The sequence below is a fragment of the Aspergillus stella-maris genome (genome assembly GCF_047715825.1).
Source record: "Aspergillus stella-maris strain CBS 113639 unplaced genomic scaffold BDV14scaffold_72, whole genome shotgun sequence".
Classification (NCBI taxonomy): Eukaryota; Fungi; Ascomycota; class Eurotiomycetes; order Eurotiales; family Aspergillaceae; genus Aspergillus; species Aspergillus stella-maris.
The window spans coordinates 42,416-64,177 of NW_027396866.1; the positions used below are offsets into that span (position 1 = coordinate 42,416).

Below are 21,762 nucleotides of genomic sequence, written 5' to 3' on the forward strand. Positions count from 1 at the left end.
TTTTTTTTTTTTCCCTTATTTTCTTGTATTTATTTATATTCTGCGTTACCTCGCGTCGCACGAGTTTAATTTATCCTTCGAGTCGAGTTGGAAATACCACTGCCACCGCCAACATGAAAACACCAACTTCCCTCCTCACCCTCCTAACCCTCGCCCTAAACCTCACAAACCCAACCTTAACAACCGCCCACGGTACCCACTCAAAATCCCCCGGCCACAAAGCACACACGCACGGCTCGCGCGCCGTAATCTCCTCCGCAGGGCTCGACTCCGGCCTCAACAAACCCCTGCTCCAGGGGTACAGTCTAACCTGGCACGAAGAATTCACGTATCCGAGCTCCTCCAACACCTTAAAGCAACCCAGCACCGCGAAATGGATCTACGACAGCGGGCACTCGTACCCCGGCGGCCCCGCAAACTGGGGCAGTAACGAGCTGCAGTCGTACACGAACAAGATTGAAAACATCCGGATCACGGAGCAGGGGACGCTGTATATTATCCCCCGGAAAAATACCAAGGACGGGAGCTGGACTAGCGCGCGCATCGAGACGGTGAGAAGCGACTTCAAGGCGCAGCGCGGCGGAAAATTATTCGTCGAAGCACGAATCAAGACTGGATGCGCGTACGCCGAAAAACAGCAGGGGATCTGGAACGCCTTCTGGGCATTGGGTTCCAAGTTTCGCGGGAATTATCAGAACTGGCCTTCCGTGTCGGAGTGGGATATCCTAGAGGTTATTAATGGTCAATCGCTTGTTCACAACGCACTGCACTGCGGAACCGCGCCTGGCGGGCCGTGTAATGAATTTGTGGGCCTCACGAACGGCGGCACGAAATGGAGCAAGTGTAACTGGCACTATGTTGGGTTTGAGGTTGATCGGACGCAGATCAATGCGCAAGGGATCGAGCTGTGGCGGAATAATGTGCTGAATTGGTATGTGGATGGCGTTAAGACGTTTTCTTTGACTGGGAGGGATGTGAATGATTGGGATACTTGGGTTGAGATTGCGCACCAGGGACACTTTTTGTTGTTGAATGTTGCTGTTGGTGGGGATTGGCCTGGGTATCCGGATGAGAAGACGGTTGATGCGGCGGGGACGAGGCTGGAGGTTGATTATGTGCGGGTTTGGAATCGGTAGAGGGGGGATAGCGGTTGTATGGTATGGTTGGGATGTATAGCTTTTTAATGTAGATGTTGTAATAGAAGGAATGAAAGAGTTCATTTCAGCAAACAATTTGATTTCCTTCCATGCGTCGCGAAAAGAAACCAAGCCTACTTAATGGTGTGAAGGAAGGAGCAAATACGCCTTTGTTAAAATAGACCAGTGGATTGAGGCAACCCTAACAGATGTCCTCCGCATACCATGTCCCAGCTGGAGTGCAAACACCAACAACCTGAAAGTGATTATGCAGGATACGTACCACAGCACATCAAAGCCCTAGCCGCCAAACCCACCGGCAGAGGCACAAACACAAACACAAAGAGACTGCTACAACCTACTACTTCTCCTCCACCCTCAACCTCAACCTCCTTGACCGGTTCCCAGTCAATCCAGAAATACTTACCTAGGCATGCTCCCCCTCCTCCGCCCACGGATACACTCTATCGCCCCGACCCAAACTCGCACCCGAGGCCAACTATCGATATCCGCCCTCGCCTACGTCCTCGACGAACCGCTTTGCTTCTCGGTGCTGCAACACCCTCGCTAATGTCATCCCGTGCTTCTAAATTCGCATCTCGCTTAAGCGGGGGAATTCATTTATGCGGCTTCCTGGTCCTACATCTACAACTAATAGGGCCGGTATTCCGAGCTTAAATCCAATCATTACCTATAATCACCACGGGCTCAGGCTTCAGGTATTGTGCCATTCCGCGCGTTTATCAACGACGGGCTTTGCGGGCGCGCGGGGGTGAGATAAGCCGGGCTTTGCTGATATCCATTGCAGGAGGGATTACGGGGACGATGATGAGGAGGACGTTCTGCATCGCGATGAATTGAATCGTTTGGAGACGGTGGGATCGTTACGGTTATGCGGGCTTATAGGAGGGTGGTACCGCAGCAGCAGCTCGATAACGATAGAGAGATACGAGAGAAATTGGTAAAAAAACGTCTCTAAGTTGATTTATAGGGCGGGTGGTTTGTGTATGTTTGTGGAGATATGGTATGCTTCACTGGATGTGTGAGGGGTGTTCTGGTAAGGGTTTTGCGAAAGGGAGGGATGCTTGCGATGGCAATGGCGATGAGGTTCTAGTGGCGCCGCGATACGTTGTGTAGACCTTTAAGTGAATAGGGCTTTAGGTTGTATTACTTTATTTTACTTTACTCTGTGATCTAGCCTAGTCTACTCTAGTCTGGTAGAGAAACAATCCATAACGGTACGGTATAAGACCTCAATCATGCCTCTATAAGTAGAGTCCAAAATGACTTACCCATTCCACACTGTCAACAGAGTATCATATACGGTGCTGTTTACCGTTCCAATCAGCATGCAGTATCTAGTAACATGTGCTATTTCTAACCTTTCTACAGCCAGGGCCAGTGCCTGTGAATTCTCGATGTTGCGTATAAGTAAATCCTGTACCTCCATCATACCTGTTATGCTATGATCCAGAGAACGTCCCTTGTAGCTGTATGTAATGATAATATTCTCCCACTGCGCATGCCCGTCTACCCAGAATAGGTACTGAGTCATGGAGACAAGCAAACAATGGAGACCTGAAGCCCACCCCTTTACCACTCTTCTCTTTTCTCCCTTTCTTTCTTTCCCCGTTTCCTGTGCTTTGTTCGTATTTGGTCCTCGGCAGGGCTTTGAATCGGCTACTGCAAAACGACCACCTCTAGGCTTGTTAGATATAGATGGTTGCTTTGCAGTTCATGGACGGGTAGGAGTTTAGCTAGGTTGTGGTTGGTATAGGTGGTGATTTGTTGGTTGCTGCTGTTTATTATATTATATACCTAGGTTGGTTTGAGAGTTGAGAGTCGGTTAGGGCATCCTTCCTACGAATTGGCTTCCGTTGTAGCAGCCAGTCGGTGCTGGTTTTGATATGGCATGCTTTGCGAGGTATATTCCAGCATTCCACCGATCTGAGTACAGAATCAAGCTCATCAGCGACATTAAATACATTAAGATACGCGAAAGTACATCAGTAAACAAGTGAGTATATGGAAAGATAGATAGGTGGTAGGCAAGTCGAGTATAAAATGTTTAAGCGCCGCCGGCCAGGTATCAGGATCCAATTCATATCCATATCCCAGTACAAACAGTGCAAGAGAGCGACGCCCCGCTTCATTTCCAAGATCGCAACACGCAGATCACGGTAAAGCAGAGTTGGTTTGACGGGGGAGAGAGCGATCGGATAGAGAGGCCACAAATATCCGTATCAATATCTCGTGCGCCGCGCAAATCGGGTTTCCAACGTCAAGAAGTTGAGAGGCGTGCGAGGTCTCGAGGAGCGAATGGTATGGTATCGGCTGGCTTGTCGCATCGCGTCTTGTCTCGTCTTATCAGTCGAAGTCATAAATATCGATCGTTTAACACATCTCGCAGCACTCAATGCAGTCAAAGCAGCACTCGCAGGTTTCCTCGCACAGGAAACAACAGCAGAGTGTTGCCAAACTAGACAAGCGAACGTTAGCAATCGCCATGCTGTAGTTATCGCCACCTGAGTAAACTCACCAAGCGCCTAGACACCCGCGGTCCTTCTTCTGTCGGGGAGGTTGTTGCTGGTAGACCATCTGTTGCTGCACACAATTCTATCAATCTTTCTGTCCGTTTCCGAGGTTTGTTCACGCAGACATACCGGTGGTGGGCCCTGGGGGTATCCTTGTGGCGGATAAGGTTGCTGTCCGTAACCTTGCTGGGGAGGATAGTACGGCTGTTGTTGGTAGCCCTGCGGCGGGCCTCCGTAACCGCCCTGGTAACTATAGCAAGAATTCAATCAGTATATTTCAGCGCAATAATGAAGGAACCGCATCGCTATTCGAGGTCGCGCGCGGAAGTCGACGGGTGGCCGGTCGGAGACCATCTTCCTTCGTCGCCTCCGGATCGCGCGATCGCGCGACAGCGAGAACAAGCCGCAAAGGACAAAATGGGGAACGCTTACGCATGCTGAGGGTGTTGACCCGGAGGTCCCTGGTTGTAGAACTCGTTGGCGGCCATGGTGTGTGTGTGTGTGTGTGTGTGATGGTAGAGGTGCGGACTGCGGATGAAGCGGTAAGAAGAGCTGAGCTTAACTGAAGCTGAGCTGGACCTGTTTAACTTGGAGAAATGGAGTCAGCCTAGCTCCGGCTGGCGCGAATGTGGATCGACAAAGAGATGACGACGAGAAAGTAAGTCAAAGGACACGAGCTATGCTTGACGCTCCTCAAATTTTTGAGGCAGGAGTAAAAAGGGCCAATAATCAGCAGAGGAGCATACCAAGATTTGCCAAGTTTTAGGAGCAACGCAGGGCAGAAGAGATGCTGAGGGATAGCGATCGGGACGGGAGGGGCTGCGACTGCGAGCGCGAGTTGAACTTGAGCGGCGAAAGGAAGAGGTGGAAGGGTGGAGAGAGCGGGTAAAAGAGCCGGGAGATTGGGCGCGAACACTAGCAGAGATTAATAAGAGGACGATGCTAGGTTAACTATTCTTGATCTGAACCCCGTCGTCCTTAGCAAGACTGATCGATTGAAGCTCGACTGAAGCTGGTCCAAGCGGAATGGCGAAGTGCCGCTTTCCCCTTGACCGCCTTTGCCGCCCACGAGCTCCGGGTTTCCTGTTTATTCCGAGCTCGGCCGTAATTGCCCTGTTCTGCTGCTCTTACTCTGTACAGTGTAGTAAATGTGACTACTGGCAACTATATAAGAGTATGGAGCTCTCAACTACAGAACTGGCAAATGCTTCAACTGCCAGGAGTACTTTGTGTACTCACCGCCAAGTCATGGCCAAAGCCTTATAGCACCTCGTAAGCGTCGTGCAGGTGCAGACTACAGAGTACGGGGCAGACCGGGCGCACACGGGCAAAAGAGGCGCTGCATAGATTGAATGACTAATTATGTCATTCACAAATCTGCATAACTGACACTCGACACAAAAATTTCGAACGCCAGGGATGGATCGCATGTTTTTCAAAGCCAGCTGTATAAAAGGAGATGCTTGGGTATCTAGACATAGCAGTAGTCCGCATTCTAACGCGGGGTTTGGTTGAAGTTCGACTCTCCACGACACACAGTGAAATATATAACTTGGTGGGCACGGAGTGTAAGCCGATCACATTTGGCATTGAATGAGGCGATGGGAATTCAGGAAACAGCTGAAAGACCTGTGAAAGGGAAATCAGTATGCTAAAGACAGGATTGAACGCTACTGCGAATGATCTTAAGGACTGCTCCTCGTAAGGACTCTATTTGGTTGGAGCAAAATACATAGTCAGAAGAGTACTTTGTAAACAATAATAGAATAGATTAATATACCCAACCTAACCCGAAAACACCGTAGTTACAATCAATACGGACACATCACGGTACAGCCCAGTCAGCCCACCCATCACCAGCCCAATCCTACGTCCAGCTCATAGAACCGCGGGCATACGCCACACAGGCCGCAGAGCCAACTTAAGTGATCATCATCAAGATCCAGCCAAAATCGCTGCTCAAAATAGCTGCTGCCCACTGCTTGCGTGGCTTAGAAAGTCGAGGTTAGTGGCGAGCCAACAGAAGGGCTTTGCTGGACACTCTGAAACAACTATGCCAAGAGTGCCCGGTAGGCTGCAGGGTAACGTCCATCCATACATGCTAAATGCGTTCCCTTTCACCGAGCGGCAAAGTCAGTAAAGACCGACTGTGGTGTGTTTCGCCCCTAGTGCCATCTTCTCTCATCACCAATTTGGGTTCATCATTCAGATCTGCGCACTTAGTAACACGGTAGTCCTACAGGACGAGCCTGCAGCTAGGAAGATACTAGGTATGTAGATAGAGGAGGATGAAGGTTACCACCATGGTTCCTGCAGCGAAAGCTGTCGGAACCTAGTACTGGTAGCTCATTTTGCCCCCACCGTTGGCGCGGCCAAGGTTCTGTTGTTGCTTTCTGGCTTGTTTGCCGAATCACTGTATTCAGGATGTAGTGTAGAGTCGCGAGGACTGATCTGCTGCTCATCATCACACATTATGTCGTATCCATCAAGTGAGGTGATTACGAGGTCGAGTGTTGACCTGTAGCTCCTCAATGAGGTAAAGGTCGGGAAACGATTTGAGGTGAAAAAAAAGAAGAGAAGCAAAAAGAGTTAAGAAAAAAAAGAAGAAATAATAAAATCAGTTCCAACATCAAGGGAACCAGAAAGAAAAAAAGAAGACAATATCTATGAACCAAGAAAGTAAAACGCAAATCGAAACAAACCACGTCAGTAGCATGGTATCAAGCAACTCCAAACAAACACCTAACAAAGCACATCAAATGTACACATCAAAGTCGCATAGTCGTCAAAGCATCACGAAAGATAAGCAAATCAGACGTACGAACTGACCTCTGGAACCATAGGTTGAGACTCAAGGTAGCAAGTATTATCGAACGACGGGTATGAGGTTGTCGAGGGAAACGTGGCAAAGGAGTCATAATTCGTCATACTGGCCGGATTCATACCCTGCGAGGACAGATCCTCAGTGATCGCCGAGTCGAAAGAAGACTCGTCGAGAGAGGTGATCGGGGCGGCGACCATGTCATCAACCAGCCCATCTTGCTCGACAGGATAGCTTCCAGCATTTTCGACGACAAATTCCTCCTTCTGAACCATCCAGTGCTTCAGAATGTCCATAGGAGGGTGGGTGCCACCTCCTTTCCCGCCACGCTTTTCGCTGTCCTTTCCCCGCCCGCCACGGCCACGTTGGCAGGGGTTGAAGTGGGTCCGGCGAAGGTGAGCGGCGGCGTTGTAGTTGGCACCGTACCTCTTCCCATTCCGACAGGCCTTGCAGTTGGCAAGGAACTTTTTGTCGGGCGAGATGTCAACGCAAACCCACACTTTCCGGATGACGGAGTGAACGCGTTCAATGTGACGACGCAGCTCATGCTCTCCGTGGAAGCCGTCCGGTTGATCATTGCACAAATGGCAATATGTCTTTTGACGGGGAGGACGTTGTATCGACGCCTTGGGAATGGCAGCGACCTCTTTGGAAGTACCGTCCGAAGACGATATCCGGATCATCTTGTGCTCTGTCACCTTGGGCGGGGTGGCGCTGTGGGACTCCGTCTTGGGAGCGATAGGTCTGGCGCTGTGCACAAGCTGCTCTTGTGTCCTGCGAGTAGCTCTCGAGGGCTGAGTATTTGACAAGACATCGCCATCGCTGGACATAGTGGGCTCCATCTCGACAGCAGCAAGAGGAGAGGCCATAGGCATGGAGGTAGCGGGAGGGGCAGAGCAGGAGTATGGCAGGGATATTGATGGATCCACCATGTTGAATGGGTTCTGGTGGACCATTTGCGGTGTAGGAGAGACGGTGTGAGAAAGAGGGATATTTACAGGCTGGGTGGAAGAGGGAAATGTGGAGGAGGGGACAGCAAAGGAATAGTCTGTGTCAATACTTGGCCCTGAAGAGTCGAAGCGCATCATATTGATGTTGCCGCAAAGTGAGTCAGTTGTCCCACTGCGACTCATCTCAACGGCTGCCATGGTAGACTGAGCAGGTGCCGCAGCCAAGGAGTTCTCGCCGCCAAATTGTCCATGAAGATACTGCGTAGGCAGAGAGCCCTGGTGAGGTGTGAAGACCAAGTCGTTCGGGGATGCAGTTGTCTGGCCCTCAAAGTCGGCCAAATATTGCTTGGTGTACTCGGAAGGCGAGAACTCGTTCACGTTCTGTAGGCGTCGTGGGTGTCCAGGAGAGTGTCGATATTGGGCCATGGCGGGCGTTGTATGTTGGTACGACACGGGGACCTGTTGACTTTGCGAACGAACCATAGCTGGAGGTCGGGGAGCGGATCCAAGGCCGGAGGAAGGGGAAGAGAAGGTGTCCGCCTGCGACATTGTTCTCGAAAGTTGCCAGGACGTTTCCGGTGCTGCCGGCGAGGAGGCATGGGAGAGATCGCGCTTCAGCTCAACGCGGTCTGGAGGGTCCGGAGTCTGCCAAGTGTCAATCCAGGGACTGTTGGCGGGAGAGTGGAGGATGAAGAAGAGAAGGAAGGTAGCGCAGCAGGAGCAAGGATGGATGGGGACGCAAGATGTAGTAGAGGCGGGACGGGAAGAGAAGGCCAGAATAGATCACGTACGGTGACTCGCCGCTTTGTCGGAGGAAGTCCAGAACCAGGTAGCGTCCGAGGAGTTTCCTGTCGTGTCCGTTTCCCAGATTTCTCAAAAGAGGTGTCGTGACCAAGGATGCTGGAACCCGAGACTGGTCGGTACGCGGGTGAAGTCGGTGAAACCGCGGTCGTAGGCATGAACTGACTGAGTTGCTGACCCCAAAGTTGATTTCGCTCTTCTTCCGGAAGGTGGGAGTTTCGTTCCAAAAATGCATCCCGATACCCAGAGATGGCCCGTTTGAAAAGGTCGTCGTCGGCCATGGTGGTGACTGACATGCTATGTTCTCCTTGGAAGTGTCTCGGGTGAGATGGAAGAACTGTTGTCAGTGAGTATGGAGGATTGGGGGCTGCATGTTGAGTTAGTATACAATAAAGAAAGGATAACCTTGTCCAAGCTCATAGGAGAGATGGTGGGGAGACAAACTGTGAGGGCGATAGTGACAAGGAGATAAAGAGCCGATAAGATAGAGAGGAGGTGGTGATGATGAGAGGGGGTATGAGAGGTGGTACGAAGATGATCAAGTGCAGAGGAGGGAACAGGGAAGTTCAAATAAGAGGCTGAGATGAAGGGAGTCAAGGGCATGTAACAGCGAGTAAAGAATAATATTAGCAGGACTGGAGATGAAGATGAGGGTGATCGGGGGGAGGGAGAGGGAGATAGATATCGTGGAGCGAGCCACTAGTCAAACGGGACTGGGTTAGCCTGTTTGAGACGAGCCAGAAAAGGGACACCAGCCTGAGGCAGAGGTACGAGCAGTTCATCAAATGACGTGAAGGAGGTCTGGACCCAGGCGCCCGAGCGATGGGCAGGTCGGCCTGCTCGAACAGGGAAAAAAGAAATAATTGATTGATGATGGATAGAGACTAGAGAGATGATGGGAGAGATGATCAGAGCTAGACAGATGAGGTTAGAGCTAAACAGGCCAGAACAGGTTAGCCGGCCACGGGACAGGCAGCTTACTGTACAGACCATTTCTGACCACAACAAAAGTGAGGCGCCCATACGGATGCCCCGTTCACCTCTATGATCAGTCATCTGAAGACCCTCAGACTCCGAGTTTGATCTCCCCCCATTTCATTCGACAACGTCGCTTCCTCGTCCTCTGAGCCCGGTGGGCTTCCTGCTCAGCCCATGGGGCGTCTACTGCGGGATTGGCTACAATTGCGACTTCAGGTAGTCGACGGAGTAATAATAGCGACTAGCTATGTATTCCAGCCCAAGACAGCCCGTGTGAGTGGTGCTCAACTGACCATCTGCTTGCCTACAGACCACTCGGGTTGGACTCAAATCTCCCCCTCGACTCTCCGCCTGCCACGTTGTTCTGGGCTACACCCGTTCGGGCTGTTCCATCCTTGGTCCTAGTAAGAAAGTGTTCACCCAACACCCTCCTTTACGATTAAGGTAGCCAGCCAGCCTGCTGCGCGAACATCGCGGTTCTGTCGGTTATCCCGCTGCAAACAATACCCTCCAGCCGACCGCGAGGTTCGAACCCCTCCGTCACTAATCGCCTATATGCAGCTTGCCCGCGACACGGACATTTCAGGCAACCTTGCACGCAGCCCTTGCGTTTCTGGAAGTCGGTGCATAACGAGGGAAGTTATCACATACAAGTCCGCCCGTTGGAACCCTGCCGGTTCCAGACGGAGGATTTCCAAGGTTCAGTCTCAGCCTGCGTGCGTACGTAGGCAGTAGTAGTGGCTGCACCAAGGCAGACTTTCACCCTTGCCCATGATCCATCACCCTAGATCATTTTCTTTCTGGATCGTGTTCTGTGCCTAGTGCTCGAGTCCCTCAGGTTCTCGTCGCTCACACCGTCATCTCAGGGAGTGGCCCAGTGGGCCGCTAGGGGACCATCGGAGATTGCTCTCACGTGCTCAAAGTCACGTGCTTTGCTGTTCTGTTCCTGGTTGAAACGCCGGAACTCACGATTGCAGTCCACAACAGATCCCAATTTCCCAGATTAGAACGCCGTTTTTCCCTTGCGGAGATTAGACGGAAATCATTCGGTCGACGGCTCGACGCCACTGGCTCATTCAAGATTTCTCCAGCTTCTAGAATCTCGATTTGGGGATCTTCATCGTAAAATCTTGATCATTACGGGACCGTTGGGCCGCCTGTGTCATGTGACTGTGGGTAAGGTGCTGACTGCTGACTCGTGGCAGACACTCTCGTGGTCGACAGTTCCACTGGTACCTTAGCTAAAAGAACGGTGTGTTGTCATTGACTCACTCTACTCGATACAGTATAAGGGGACCAATTCTCGTCTTGACTTCAAGTATACGTCAGCACCCAGCAACCCTGCGGATATGATGATCTACCGCTGTACCAATAATAGACACTTGCATCAGTATGTCATGGAGTGACACCTCGGTAGTACTCCGTTTGTATGGAGTGCATCAAATGCCTCGGAGCTCTTCTCTAAATGCCGGTGAGTCGACTTGGCTGCCAACAACACTCGACAGGACAATTGCTGACTCGAAATCAGGTACCGAAATCTGCCATGTTCCCTGATCGCTCGCACTCGCCAACTCGCACCCGCAAATACCAGCGGTAAGAATGAACACCGCCAGACCCGCCATTTGGTCCGTTCGTATATCCCGTCTATGAACGTTGCCAAATTTTCAGTTTCCCACCGCGGCCAACGCTGCTGCGAATGCCGGTTTTGGAGGTCCACCGTCCCGTCTCTTCGGAGCTCGATCCAAGCATGGCCCAGAGGATCTCATTATCAGCTCCAGCTATCGAAAAGCAACGCGGTATCGACCTTGATTGGCACCGAAAATCCACCCAGGCTCGTTCGGAATATCGGATAACAGGAAACAAGACGTTACTACCGCTTATCTTTCAATAAATCCACTGCTACATGCTTGACCGACCCGTGTGGCTTCGCCGCTTCGTAATCCAGTCGCCATTTTGGACCCGAGCGTTGGGCGCTCAGGGCAGCTGAAGAGAAGAGTTCGATCGATGAGCGGAATCGAAATCCTGCTCACCGGTAGTCCTGCACCTGCACCTACGCACATTCCGGCTATTCACCGTGGTCCGTACTCGGTGGCGAATGAGCTGCTCTATTCCGATCCCGACTCGTCCCTAGAAGACTTGATCGTCTAGATGGCTATGATCGAAATGTGCTGCGAGTCAGCTCTTCCACGACTTATGCAGGGACCCATTCCTCTACAGAAGCCACGAGGTCGGTCCCTTCAGGCCCCAGGGACAAGCGGTCTAGCGGATCCAGACCACGACATTCTCTCAAGAGCATCCCGCCTCAAGGGCGGCCCTTCGAAACAGCACCGACTCGTCCCGCGCCATGATTACGCAGTCACGTCACCTGAAACTATATCAAAGACTGAAAGAGGTACATAGATAGTAACGGTTGGACGTCCGAGCTGCAGCTTGTGTCTGCCCGCAAGGTCGGAGACATTCCATCGCTCTTGCCTCAGACATCCATGAATCAGCATGTCCTGATCCGGAAGGTGCGTTTAACGGGGATCATCGTGCCTTCCCAAAATATTTCGGCCTACTAGGAAGGCGCCGCGGTTGCTCCTGCCGCGAGCGTCGTTTGGTGTTACTTATCTCTTGAGGAAGGTGCGCTTGGCGCATGCGCGGTCGTACCTTCCTTTGGCCATTGCCCCATCGCATTTGGAAGACGCCCTTGATCGCTCTTGCCTCGGGACGCACAGGATGCTTTTAGGAAGGTGCGTCCAGGGTCGTGCCTTCCTATGGAGTAGTTTTTCGTCCTTTGGAGAGTTGCGTCTGCTGGCCGGTCGTGGTCGTGCCCTTCCCCAATCGTTATTTCGTTTGACAGAGAAGTGCTCTGGCCGTCACTATTCTAAGGCCGAGCTTCAGAGAACATCGCTTGCGTAGCTAGGTGCGCTTAGGCTGTGCAGGTTGTGCCTCCGCTGTTATTTCTCCACTTCTTCATCGCCCTAAAAAAAGACTACCCCTCTGTCCTCAATACCTAGACAGAGTGCAGCACCAAGTTAATAATCATAGCGCTTGCTTGGGCGACAGACGTCCGGTTGTCCGAGAACCGCAAGACGATACTTTGCTTGTCGATGCTTGACCGTGCCGATAAGCTGGAAGGGACAAAGAGCATTTAAGTTCATCTTTGTCTGCGCAAGATGGAAATACGCGCAAGCTAGACGGAAATGATGGTGGTTTTATCGTAGGCAACAGAACGTAGGTACCTACATACTACCCTCAACCGCGAATGCCTAGAGGCCTAGACGGGACGGGAACAAGACTGCCAGGGAAAGACCACCTGTTAGACAACGCCAACATTCTATCTTCCACCCCCAGGCTATCTATGCATGAAGCTCTAACTGGGTCCCGCAGTCGGACTACCATAGTCATATAACCGTCTCTGTACGTAGTAGGCACCTAGATTCCAAGCAGTAGGTACTCTCACGAGCCAGTGCAGTGCGTCATTCCCAAAGACCAAGCGATCCTCCTTTAACTATTCTACGCCGCTAACAAGAAATCACTCCCGAACCATCTCCTATCCAAAAAGTGCTCCTCGAACTTCCAAACATTAGCAGCTCAAATCCAACCATAGTACTCCGTACCTCCCCCAAGTCAAGTCTCTCAGCGACCTAAAAATGCAGTGCATGCAGAGTTGCTATGTCTCTGATTGGCCGGGGCCATGATTCTGTCTTTGTGCCCGGCTAAATCTTTCGGTATGGTTTATCTTTGATGTCGTGCCCAGTGTCTTGGATGGTCTGGTCCTGGGGGGTCTGTTTGTGTGCGTTAGCAGGGGTGGATTAGGTGGTGGCTAGCTAGAGGTCGGCTATATCTCCCTTGCAGTAGACTGACCTTCTGCAATAGTCTCCTTGTATCCTTGTGTAATGTAATAGAGTAGGGAGCGCAGGCCAAACATTACACCTCACTCTTGACCCTCTCTCTCGCACCGTATACGAGACTGAGATGCCATTTGCCCTCCGCTGCTATTGTAAGGTATGCTATTGTTCACATCAGCCCAAGTACGCTACCGAATCTATGGCCCAATCCATACCTGTCCGCCGGCAAACCACAACGCGCCTGCCAGGGCACAAGTAGAAGGTAACCAAGTCAATGGGTTCGGGGTGCTCCTTCTTGACCATCGAGGCGTGCTTTGTTAACAAGTTCGCTACTACTCTACCTTTCTATGTTTGGGGTGGGGAGGTGTCATGCTCGTCTGGCATGGCTCAACTTTGGCCTCAAACTTTCGAGACTCGCGAAGTCTGCAGCTGCGCGTGGTAGCTCTGGTATGCTAGGTACTAGTACCAGACGGGAAGTAGTAGCACACGCGCATTTCCCTACCTGAATCATAGGCAGGTAGACAGGTACCCCGACCTTGCTAAGCTTATACAGTGCCGAGCAACAAGCAAGTGGATTTCCTGGAAGCGACCATTCATTTCCCTTTGCACACAGGATACTATACCACTGAACCTATAGATATATTCAACACTATCATGCTCAGTGGTTACGTAGCTGACGGTCTTGAGATATATGAATAACTGATATTACAAGGCTCATAGCCTCCAACTGTTTTAGTGAATGGGCTGTGTTAAACTTACATGCTGTCTATTCTATTCAACCCAAAGATCAAACTCCTCTGCCTAGGAGTATGGAGGGGTGTTTGTATATCTACTTACCAGGTAATTTTGAATTAGATGCGTATTGTACTTGGAATAATAAGTTAGATGGTCATATTCCATTCAACATCATTCACTCGACTACGAGGTGAGGTGAGTTGAGCAATGAGTTAAGCTACCTACATATCAGAAGCCAAACCATGCACCAATCAACCCCTCCCAAGACCTAAAAATGCAGTGTAAAGAGTGGAGATGCGTGACCTGTCAGGGAAAGAATGTTATTCGTTGAACTTGACTGTGGAATCCTTCCCTGTGGCTTTGACGAATCAAATGAAGCCCTCGAGAATCCACATGTTCAAAAGTCTTCTCTCCTTACTAATTGTAACTGACAAGTAGCAAGTCGTTAAGGAGCTCAACATAGAATAGGTAGAACTGACGTGGCACCAGGCTACTGGATCTACTTCTTCCTGTCAATCTGTAAAGGAAGTACAGGGCGGGAGCCAAGACCGAGGGACCCAACCGGGCATGTACTTAGAGCCCCCGTCCCGTAGGTCGGGTCGACTAGAAGAATTATTAACAGAGAAGCTCTACTCACGGAATAAATGCCGGCCGGACCATCACTACATGTTTGATTCCTCGCAGTACTATACCCATATGGTAATCTACTTGCAAAGAGAGTCCAGATTCCAGAGATATCGTTCGAGCGTGCATGTTCGTAGATGGGCTTGCGTGAGAGATGCGAGCTCTTTGCGACGAGGCTGGGTTGAAGAGAAGTCATCCATTAAGGTCCTTTTCTGATGCATGTACCCGGTGACTTGGAAAGTGAGGCTCAAATTTGGTCTTGATTGATCAGGCAGCAGGTATGGAAATCCTGAGGTGTGCGAGGCACGGGGGCTCTCGTATGATATCTGGCCTTGCATGATACGTACCTCCTGGAACCATAAGTCTTCATGAGCACGGCTGTTCAAGTATCTGATATAGCACCGCGCCGTTTCCGTCGCATGCTCCCAGAGCACCTAAACAGAATCACTCGAAACCGTCGACCTACGCACCATCTTCTCCCCATCTCGATCCCACTTCATCCTTCCACACGCACCCTCATCCCTCCCAGTCCCCGGTACCCCATCCCCCCTCTGCCTACCCCCAAGCATAACCCCAAACCTCCCCCTCGCCCTCTGTCTCTGCCAAACCCAATTAACCCCCACAACAACCGCAAAACACGCCCCCACAAACCCGACGCCCACCAACGGCCCCAAAATCGCAAAGATACTAAATCCGTATGCAGCGGTCATATAAACCTCGTTCCCCTGCAACTTATTCGTCGCAAGACCAACTTGCATTGCGGCGAGCACGAGGACAATGTATATTGTTGTTGCTACGAGCCAGGGGAGTTGAGAGCGGAGGAAACTGGTGTAGTCGGGCCAGGGGGGGAGGTAGTGCGTGTGTCGCGTGAGAAGGGTTGTGGCGTTTAGGCGGGAGAGGCACAATTCGCCGTAGTGATTTCGGCGGTGTATTTGGGTGTATATGCTGTTGGGGGTGGTGGTGGAGGGATAGAGGAGGAGTTGCTTGACGAGGGTGCGCAAAAATGCCGATACTAAGCAGTCCACTGCCCTTGATAAGACGAATACTCAGTTATCTGGCGCAAAGGCCCGCAACGGCAGTCTGGAACAGGAAGTGAAAGATGAAAAGGGCAGCGAGGACGACGAGAGCGACAGCGACGAAGATGACAAAGGCCACAGTTATTCAGAAATAGAAGAGGAGCTCAGTGGTGGAGGCTCGCCCTTTCGGTATCCAGTCACGGAGTGGATCGAGCATGCCTTGCGAGCTACAGCAGACATAGTTGATAACCTGGGAGTTGCTGATGTCTTTTGGCTGCTTGGGTCCAAGGATCGAGCAGAATGGTACCGTAGATATACCGAATTCACATCATCCACAGAGACACGATATGCAAGTCTGCCAAATTTTGACGGCAATTCCACAGCACTGCGCGTTGCAGCATTCTTTGGCTACGTACCTCTGACCAATCTGCTGCTCAGGTCGGATCAGCACGAGGGAGAGCTACGAGCCAGCGATGAGCGAGGAATGCAGCCCTTGTACTGGGCCTGCCGCAAGGGGCATCTGGACAAGGTACAGCGTCTGTGTGCTGCTGGCGCTGATATAAATTTCCAGTCCACAGAAGAGCACCAAACAGCATTGCATGGGGCTGTTCTATCCGAAATCCCGGAAATAACCTCGTTCTTGCTGAACTACGGGGCACACGTCAATTGCTCGAGCGAGGAGTTTGGGTCTCCGCTGTACATGGCTTACTGGGCAGAATCGCTTCCCATTGTGCAACAGTTGTTCGAGAAAGGAGCGGACCCGAATATTGTAGGAGGAAGATATTCTCTCCCACTGAATTCCGCTGCAGCAAGCGATCGAGTCGATACCGCGAAGCTTCTCCTGGAGAACGAGGCGAAGCTGAACCCTGCCCAAAACTTCACACGCGGACACGCCCTGTGCGCAGCATGTTATTTTGGGACTAAGGATATGGCAGAGTACTTGCTGCAGCAAGGGTGCTCCTGGGATATAGAGAACTGGGAGAAAGTATCGCCCCTTGAAATGGCAGCACGGGAGGGGTATGACAGTATTGCTTCCCTTCTCCTCGAGTACGATAAGCGACCCTAAGCGACTGGAAGGGGAACAGTATATAGGAGCAAGCATAGACCTCTAAATCAGAGAGTCGGTTTAGCTTGGCTTTTAAGCCTTGACTCCCAGCATCGTGATATTGACTTTGCGCGAAGTTGCTCAGAACAATAAGAAAGCTTGCGACGCCACGAAGCCACCGTTAACCCAAACGGTAAGTCCCTTCCAATGGGATCCAATACAACACCACCAGAACGCCAAGTATAGGGCACAACGCCAAGCAAAGCAGCCTCGACTCGAAGGAAAAATGCCAATGCGTTTGGTAGGGACGAGATCCCATTGGCATGTATGGACCTTTGCGTACATGGTTTCCAAGCATACACGAGGGCAAACGCCATAGGGCCATGGCGCAGACCGATCCTTGCGGCAATTAAACTGCCCCCTCCCCAGTCATGAGTTGCGACGGCGCGTCAGAATGGTTAGAGAGTCAAATGCCTACCTTGGTCCATCGCATATTACAAGCTGCCCCTGGGAACGCAGCAGGCATAGACACACTCCCGAATCCTTTGTGCGAATTAATATTCCAGAAGGGTGAACGGTCCAGTTTCAAAGCACTACCCTAGGCTGACGCTCACGTTAACCAACCGAGTATCAAGCCACATTACCTACATGGATCAACACCAGGGGAGTGGAGGGGAGAGTAAGGTCAATCGAGCCTGACTCCTTTTTCTCTCCATCTCCGTCTTCTTTCTCCTCTCGAGAGCCTCGATCGGCCAAACTATAGGTACCCAGTTCAAGCCTCAATTCAACGCCCACAACGGCTCCTCGCAGTATTCTTCCCCTCATTCCTTTCTCCATAATAACATCTCTACTACCAACCCTTGTCCTCGCTCAATGCTCAACCTGCTACTGGCCCAACGGCAACATAGCTCCCGACTACCAACGCTGCCCGGGCTCATCCACCTGCTGCTTAACAGGCGAAGCCTGTCTAAGCAACCGGCTATGTTTCGGCGCTCGATACAACATTGCCTACCGCGGGGCATGTGCAGATCAATCGTGGCCTGAGGAGGCTTGTCCGCGGGTCTGTTTTGATCATGGTATGATAGGCGTTTAACACGACCTTTGCAATCTATCATGCTCCAACACTTTTCACTGGACTCGGCTTGCTAATAGTATTTGGCTCGGCGCAGAACTCACCAACGGCTGGGCAAATATCCGCACCTGCCCTGGCAGTCCGAACCAAGTCATGACTTGCGGACCGTCAGGCTGGGTAACGGGATTCTGTGAGGGGAATATGTCCACTTTTCTCTGGGCGAGTGGGAATGTGGTTGTTGGGCAGCTGGGGGTTGGGCAGGACTCGGGGGATGGGAGTGAGTATGAGGATACAACTTCATTTGCATCCTCTTCAATTTCAACCTCAATTTCATCTTCGACAACGTCTTCTCGGAATGCGAGTTCCTCGAGTATGTCGCCGACTTTGGACTTTAACGCGACCGGATTCGAGGATAATAGTCAGACTGTTGCGTTGGGCGCTGGGTTAGGCGTTGGGTTAGGGTTGCCTTTGCTTGCTATTAGTGTTGGTCTGTTGGTTCTTTGGATGAGAGGGAGGAGGGTAAAGGGTGTTGATCAGACGGGCAATGCTAGATCTGGGATACATGGTCAGGGACAAAAACCTGAATTTGGCTTTGGTGTCGGCTCTCACAAGCATGATCCTGCGCGGCAAATGGGCCGGGTTCAGTCGCCGCGTGAGCTTGAGGGTGAGCCAGCTGGTGGTAATCCCGGGGGAGGTCTGATTAATGTCGGCTTTCCTGTGCGGGAATTACAATGACCTAGTTTCTGGGCCATCTGGTTAATCGGCAATTTCAAAGGGTCTATAAGGGCCGGATACCTAAACTCACACGTATGGAGAATCCGCTGACCTGAAACCTAACAATGAACGTAATGTGTCTTCCTATGTAAAGAATAATTGCACTTCAAGTTGGATTACCTTTGATTTTAGTAAGCACATAATATCACAAACAAAATATTCTTGGCTCATCAGTAAGCATAACCCAGGCGAATTCCAAAGCAGCCCGAACAAGCCATCACCCAGAACAAGATCTATCCCTTTGCTAGGTATCCAAGACCAGACCATAGTAAGTACCACAGCTTTCTACTTAAACATCCCGCTTCCCATTTCCCTGCCATCCAAACTCGGTGTAGAAATTGGCCGCCTCAACCGTAGCTCCTTCAGCGTCCTCAGGCTGGGCATCCCGCTTCCCATTCCCCTGCCATCCAAACTCGGTGTAGAAGTTTGCAGCCTCAACAGTAGCCTTATCGGCTTCCTCGACGTCACGCTTTCCGTTCCCCTGCCAGCCGAATTCGGTATAGAAGTTTGCGGCCTCGACTGTTGCTTCTTCGGTTCCCTTGGTGACACTTGTGTCTCTGGGGAGGTCCTATATCTGTTGTTAGCATGGAACCTGAAAAGTGCAACTCAATTGAAAAAGAAACGTACGGCGGGAAGAGCCAATGTAACTCCCAGGAGCATAGCGGTAGTAATGAAGACCTTCATCTTGAAAGTCGTAGTGTGCGTATTCCGTCCGGTGTTGGGTAGGATGAAGATGGGTAATTTGGATTTGGCTTCAAGAACAATGTGCTGTAATCTGCTCTGGGGAGGATGGCTGCTGGTGAGGGTCTTCAGTCTATTCTGGGGAATTCAGGGTGGCTTTATAGTCCTTTCCATCCCGGCTTCAGCTTTGGTTCTTGACAAGGAGGTAAGCTCTTTTGTTAATTGACCGGAATCGCGTTTCTGGAACATATTCGCTCCACCTGAACGGCGGTCTAGCTAGGAGTGAAGCCTGCCCATTCGATAAAGCCAAGGAAGTAGGTTTCTGGGTACGACTAGGTAAGCGTATTCGTACCAGTAAGCGGGATCGGGAGCGGGAGCGGGACGCCACGGGAGCGCCCAGGGACCACAACGAACCACTGGGGAATACAGCCGCAGTCCTGCGTTTGCTACGGATTATAAGCACCCATGGCCACGGGACTGAATACGCATACGAGATACGAGGTGTCAATGCTTACATTCTCTGATGTAGCGGTCAAGCCCAGGGCTGAGTGCATGCACTTACGAATAGATGCCCTCGAAGGCGCCTTTTTCCATCATACATCTAGCTTTCCTCATACTCATGTCGTCAAAAGCTATTTCGCCTTTTCAAGTTTTCCGAGGACCTGAAACCGTGGAATAAGATGTTCAGCCGGGATAACGCAAAAAACCACCACTTTTCCAACGGCGACGAAGAAGCAAATGGCCTGCTCAGCAGGGAAAAGCAAAATGCTCACGAAGAAGAAAGCGGCGGTTCCCACTATTCTCTAAGCTGGGGGCACTACGCGCTATACATTGTGTTTGGCGTCAGTGTATTACTTAATATTGTCTGGCTTTGGGAAGCAGTTCAACACTCCAAAGACATTCGCATTCCGAGTCCGCTGTTCTGTGAGATATTCATCTCTGCTTCACTGATATTGAGCTCTAGAAATTTCTGACGAAGAAAAAACAGCACCGGCAAACCGGATTCTTCAGTACAAGACACAGACCTTCTTCAGCGGGTTTGGCGACGAGAAGACGGCGTATATGGGTCCACCCTCCGACACCTACGACAGGGCTTGGGAGGATCTGTATAACTGTAAGTCCATATTTTATCAATCCCGAATCCCGAATCCTCTGTAATGCTACAACCTTTCTAATGATGTATTGTATAGACGGGATAATCAAAATCCCCCAGTCCGACGCAGCACAACTAGTCAACCATACTATGCCTCACCCGTCTGATCCTGGGCAGTATGTCGTTGAATTAGACGTCTTCCACCAACTGCATTGTTTAGTATGTCGCCTCCTGTGTTAATATGTACAATCAATGACTGCTTCTCTAACAACTCTCAGCATCACCTCCACAAAAAAGCCTGGGGCTTCGACATGGGCCTCAACACAAGCAACGCAGACGAGGTTTCCTCTTTCTGGGAGCACCTCGACCACTGCTCCGAATCTCTCCGGCAAAGCCTCATGTGTTCATCCGATGTCTCGACAATCCACTGGGCATGGTCGGACAAGCATCAGAAATGGCAGGCTGATGGCCGGGTGCAACATACATGTCGCGATTTCAGTAGAATCAGGGGATGGGCGTTTGAGAGGACGGCTGGGGCTGTGGATTTCGCAAAGTGGGTAGAGGATCCATTGCAAGAAAGCCAAAGGTGAAGCATTCTGTGAGCTGGGGTCGTGTTGTATATTCAAAACTATAGGAAAGCGTATTTCCCAAGCACAAGGTCGCGCGATTGAGCAGGGTAAAGGGTAAGATCCCCTCATGTCCGGAAACTACGGGGCAAAGGTCGTTCCTTCGTCTTCTAGAACGTATATTTCGGGCAGGTGCGTGCGTTATTCCATGGGTCGTGCCTTCCTAGTTCAATACACAGAACCTGAATGAGGCAGGTGCGATGGGTGCCAGCCCGAGAATAGCTCTTCCTTCTTCTTAGATTGCCGCCCACCGCGCTGGATGGGTATCTCCTAGCTTCTTAGAACCTACTCATGAAGTGGATTTCCTCCGACATCAACGCAAGTTGTGCAGACCTGCGAAAGCCCGAAGGCTGGAATATGAACACCCAGATGGATCATTCTTGATCTAAAGGCTCATTCTGGGAAAGCCCAGTCTCCGTGAACCCACTGAGGAATTACCCAAATGACTTTGGCCCTGGACGGTTTCCTGGGTGGCCTCACAGCAACGAATCACGGTGTGTACGTTGAGAGCGGTCCACCTCCAACAATCAGCGCTATCCTAAAGGGGACATAAAGAGCCGTGAGTTTTGACCTGGGAAACTCGTCAGACTATGGATAGCGAGAGGAAAAGGACGCGATGACAAGTTTTGTATGTGCGGATTCGCTCCGCGCCGCCCCCGCAATCTGGCCAGGAGGCTAGAGACCCCAGATCCGACCCTGAAACTCAAAACATCACAACCAGGGGTGGCTGGCTCTTTCCCCGCATATATATGCTGATCTATGACCAAATAAAACTCATCCCGGTCCGATTTCCGCCCTTGAAGCGTGTCGTGGCGCTGATAGTTGGTAACAAGTGGTTGGCTTGAGATAGGGCTGCCTCGGAATTCATCAACATTTCCGATATCACTTATCGAGGTCAAACTTATCTCTCTATCAGGGCGAACTACAGCCCTACTAACCATTATGTAACTGTCTGTTCCGAGGGTCACTTCTGGGTTCTGCTTATGCGTTTTATATCTATTCGCCCCGTCAAGAAGTTCGGTTGGGTGCGCCGTCTGTGCGAA

The 21,762-nt window shown here is 51.1% G+C and overlaps 8 protein-coding genes across 8 annotated transcripts; 6 read left to right on the plus strand and 2 right to left on the minus strand.

Moving 5' to 3' along the window:
- Positions 1-58: 58 nt before the first annotated feature.
- BDV14DRAFT_181578 (glycoside hydrolase family 16 protein) lies at positions 59-1,334 on the plus strand. Its single transcript, XM_073770082.1, has one exon. It carries the CDS (start codon positions 114-116, stop codon positions 1,134-1,136), a length of 1,023 nt encoding a protein of 340 aa, XP_073623840.1. The 5' UTR covers positions 59-113; the 3' UTR covers positions 1,137-1,334.
- Positions 1,335-2,858: 1,524 nt separating this feature from the next.
- BDV14DRAFT_181579 (uncharacterized protein) lies at positions 2,859-4,250 on the plus strand. The gene is made up of 3 exons (XM_073770083.1): positions 2,859-3,615; positions 3,676-3,920; positions 4,103-4,250. Exons 1-3 carry the CDS (start codon positions 3,461-3,463, stop codon positions 4,234-4,236), a joined length of 534 nt encoding a protein of 177 aa, XP_073623841.1. The 5' UTR covers positions 2,859-3,460; the 3' UTR covers positions 4,237-4,250.
- A 415-nt stretch (positions 4,251-4,665) lies between these two features.
- Positions 4,666-5,425, plus strand: BDV14DRAFT_181583 (uncharacterized protein). The gene has a single exon (XM_073770084.1). The coding sequence runs from the start codon at positions 4,697-4,699 to the stop codon at positions 4,934-4,936; it is 240 nt and encodes a 79-aa protein (XP_073623842.1). The 5' UTR covers positions 4,666-4,696; the 3' UTR covers positions 4,937-5,425.
- Positions 5,426-6,481: 1,056 nt separating this feature from the next.
- Positions 6,482-8,523, minus strand: BDV14DRAFT_192637 (uncharacterized protein; the record flags this gene model as incomplete). The annotated part of the gene is made up of 2 exons (XM_073771659.1): positions 6,482-8,086; positions 8,233-8,523. 2 exons carry the CDS (start codon positions 8,521-8,523, stop codon positions 6,482-6,484), a joined length of 1,896 nt encoding a protein of 631 aa, XP_073623843.1.
- Positions 8,524-14,780: 6,257 nt separating this feature from the next.
- Positions 14,781-16,494, plus strand: BDV14DRAFT_204278 (ankyrin repeat domain-containing protein; the record flags this gene model as incomplete). The annotated part of the gene is made up of 2 exons (XM_073774495.1): positions 14,781-15,191; positions 15,433-16,494. 2 exons carry the CDS (start codon positions 14,781-14,783, stop codon positions 16,492-16,494), a joined length of 1,473 nt encoding a protein of 490 aa, XP_073623844.1.
- A 1,252-nt stretch (positions 16,495-17,746) lies between these two features.
- BDV14DRAFT_204279 (uncharacterized protein) lies at positions 17,747-18,280 on the plus strand (the record flags this gene model as incomplete). The annotated part of the gene is made up of 1 exon (XM_073774496.1): positions 17,747-18,280. One exon carries the CDS (start codon positions 17,747-17,749, stop codon positions 18,278-18,280), a length of 534 nt encoding a protein of 177 aa, XP_073623845.1.
- A 328-nt stretch (positions 18,281-18,608) lies between these two features.
- Positions 18,609-19,003, minus strand: BDV14DRAFT_204280 (uncharacterized protein; the record flags this gene model as incomplete). Its single annotated transcript, XM_073774497.1, has 2 exons — positions 18,609-18,887; positions 18,947-19,003. 2 exons carry the CDS (start codon positions 19,001-19,003, stop codon positions 18,609-18,611), a joined length of 336 nt encoding a protein of 111 aa, XP_073623846.1.
- A 677-nt stretch (positions 19,004-19,680) lies between these two features.
- BDV14DRAFT_204281 (oxidase ustYa family protein) lies at positions 19,681-20,683 on the plus strand (the record flags this gene model as incomplete). The annotated part of the gene is made up of 4 exons (XM_073774498.1): positions 19,681-19,924; positions 19,989-20,114; positions 20,191-20,312; positions 20,372-20,683. The coding sequence occupies 4 exons, from the start codon at positions 19,681-19,683 to the stop codon at positions 20,681-20,683; spliced, it is 804 nt and encodes a 267-aa protein (XP_073623847.1).
- Between the last annotated feature and the right edge of the window lie 1,079 nt (positions 20,684-21,762).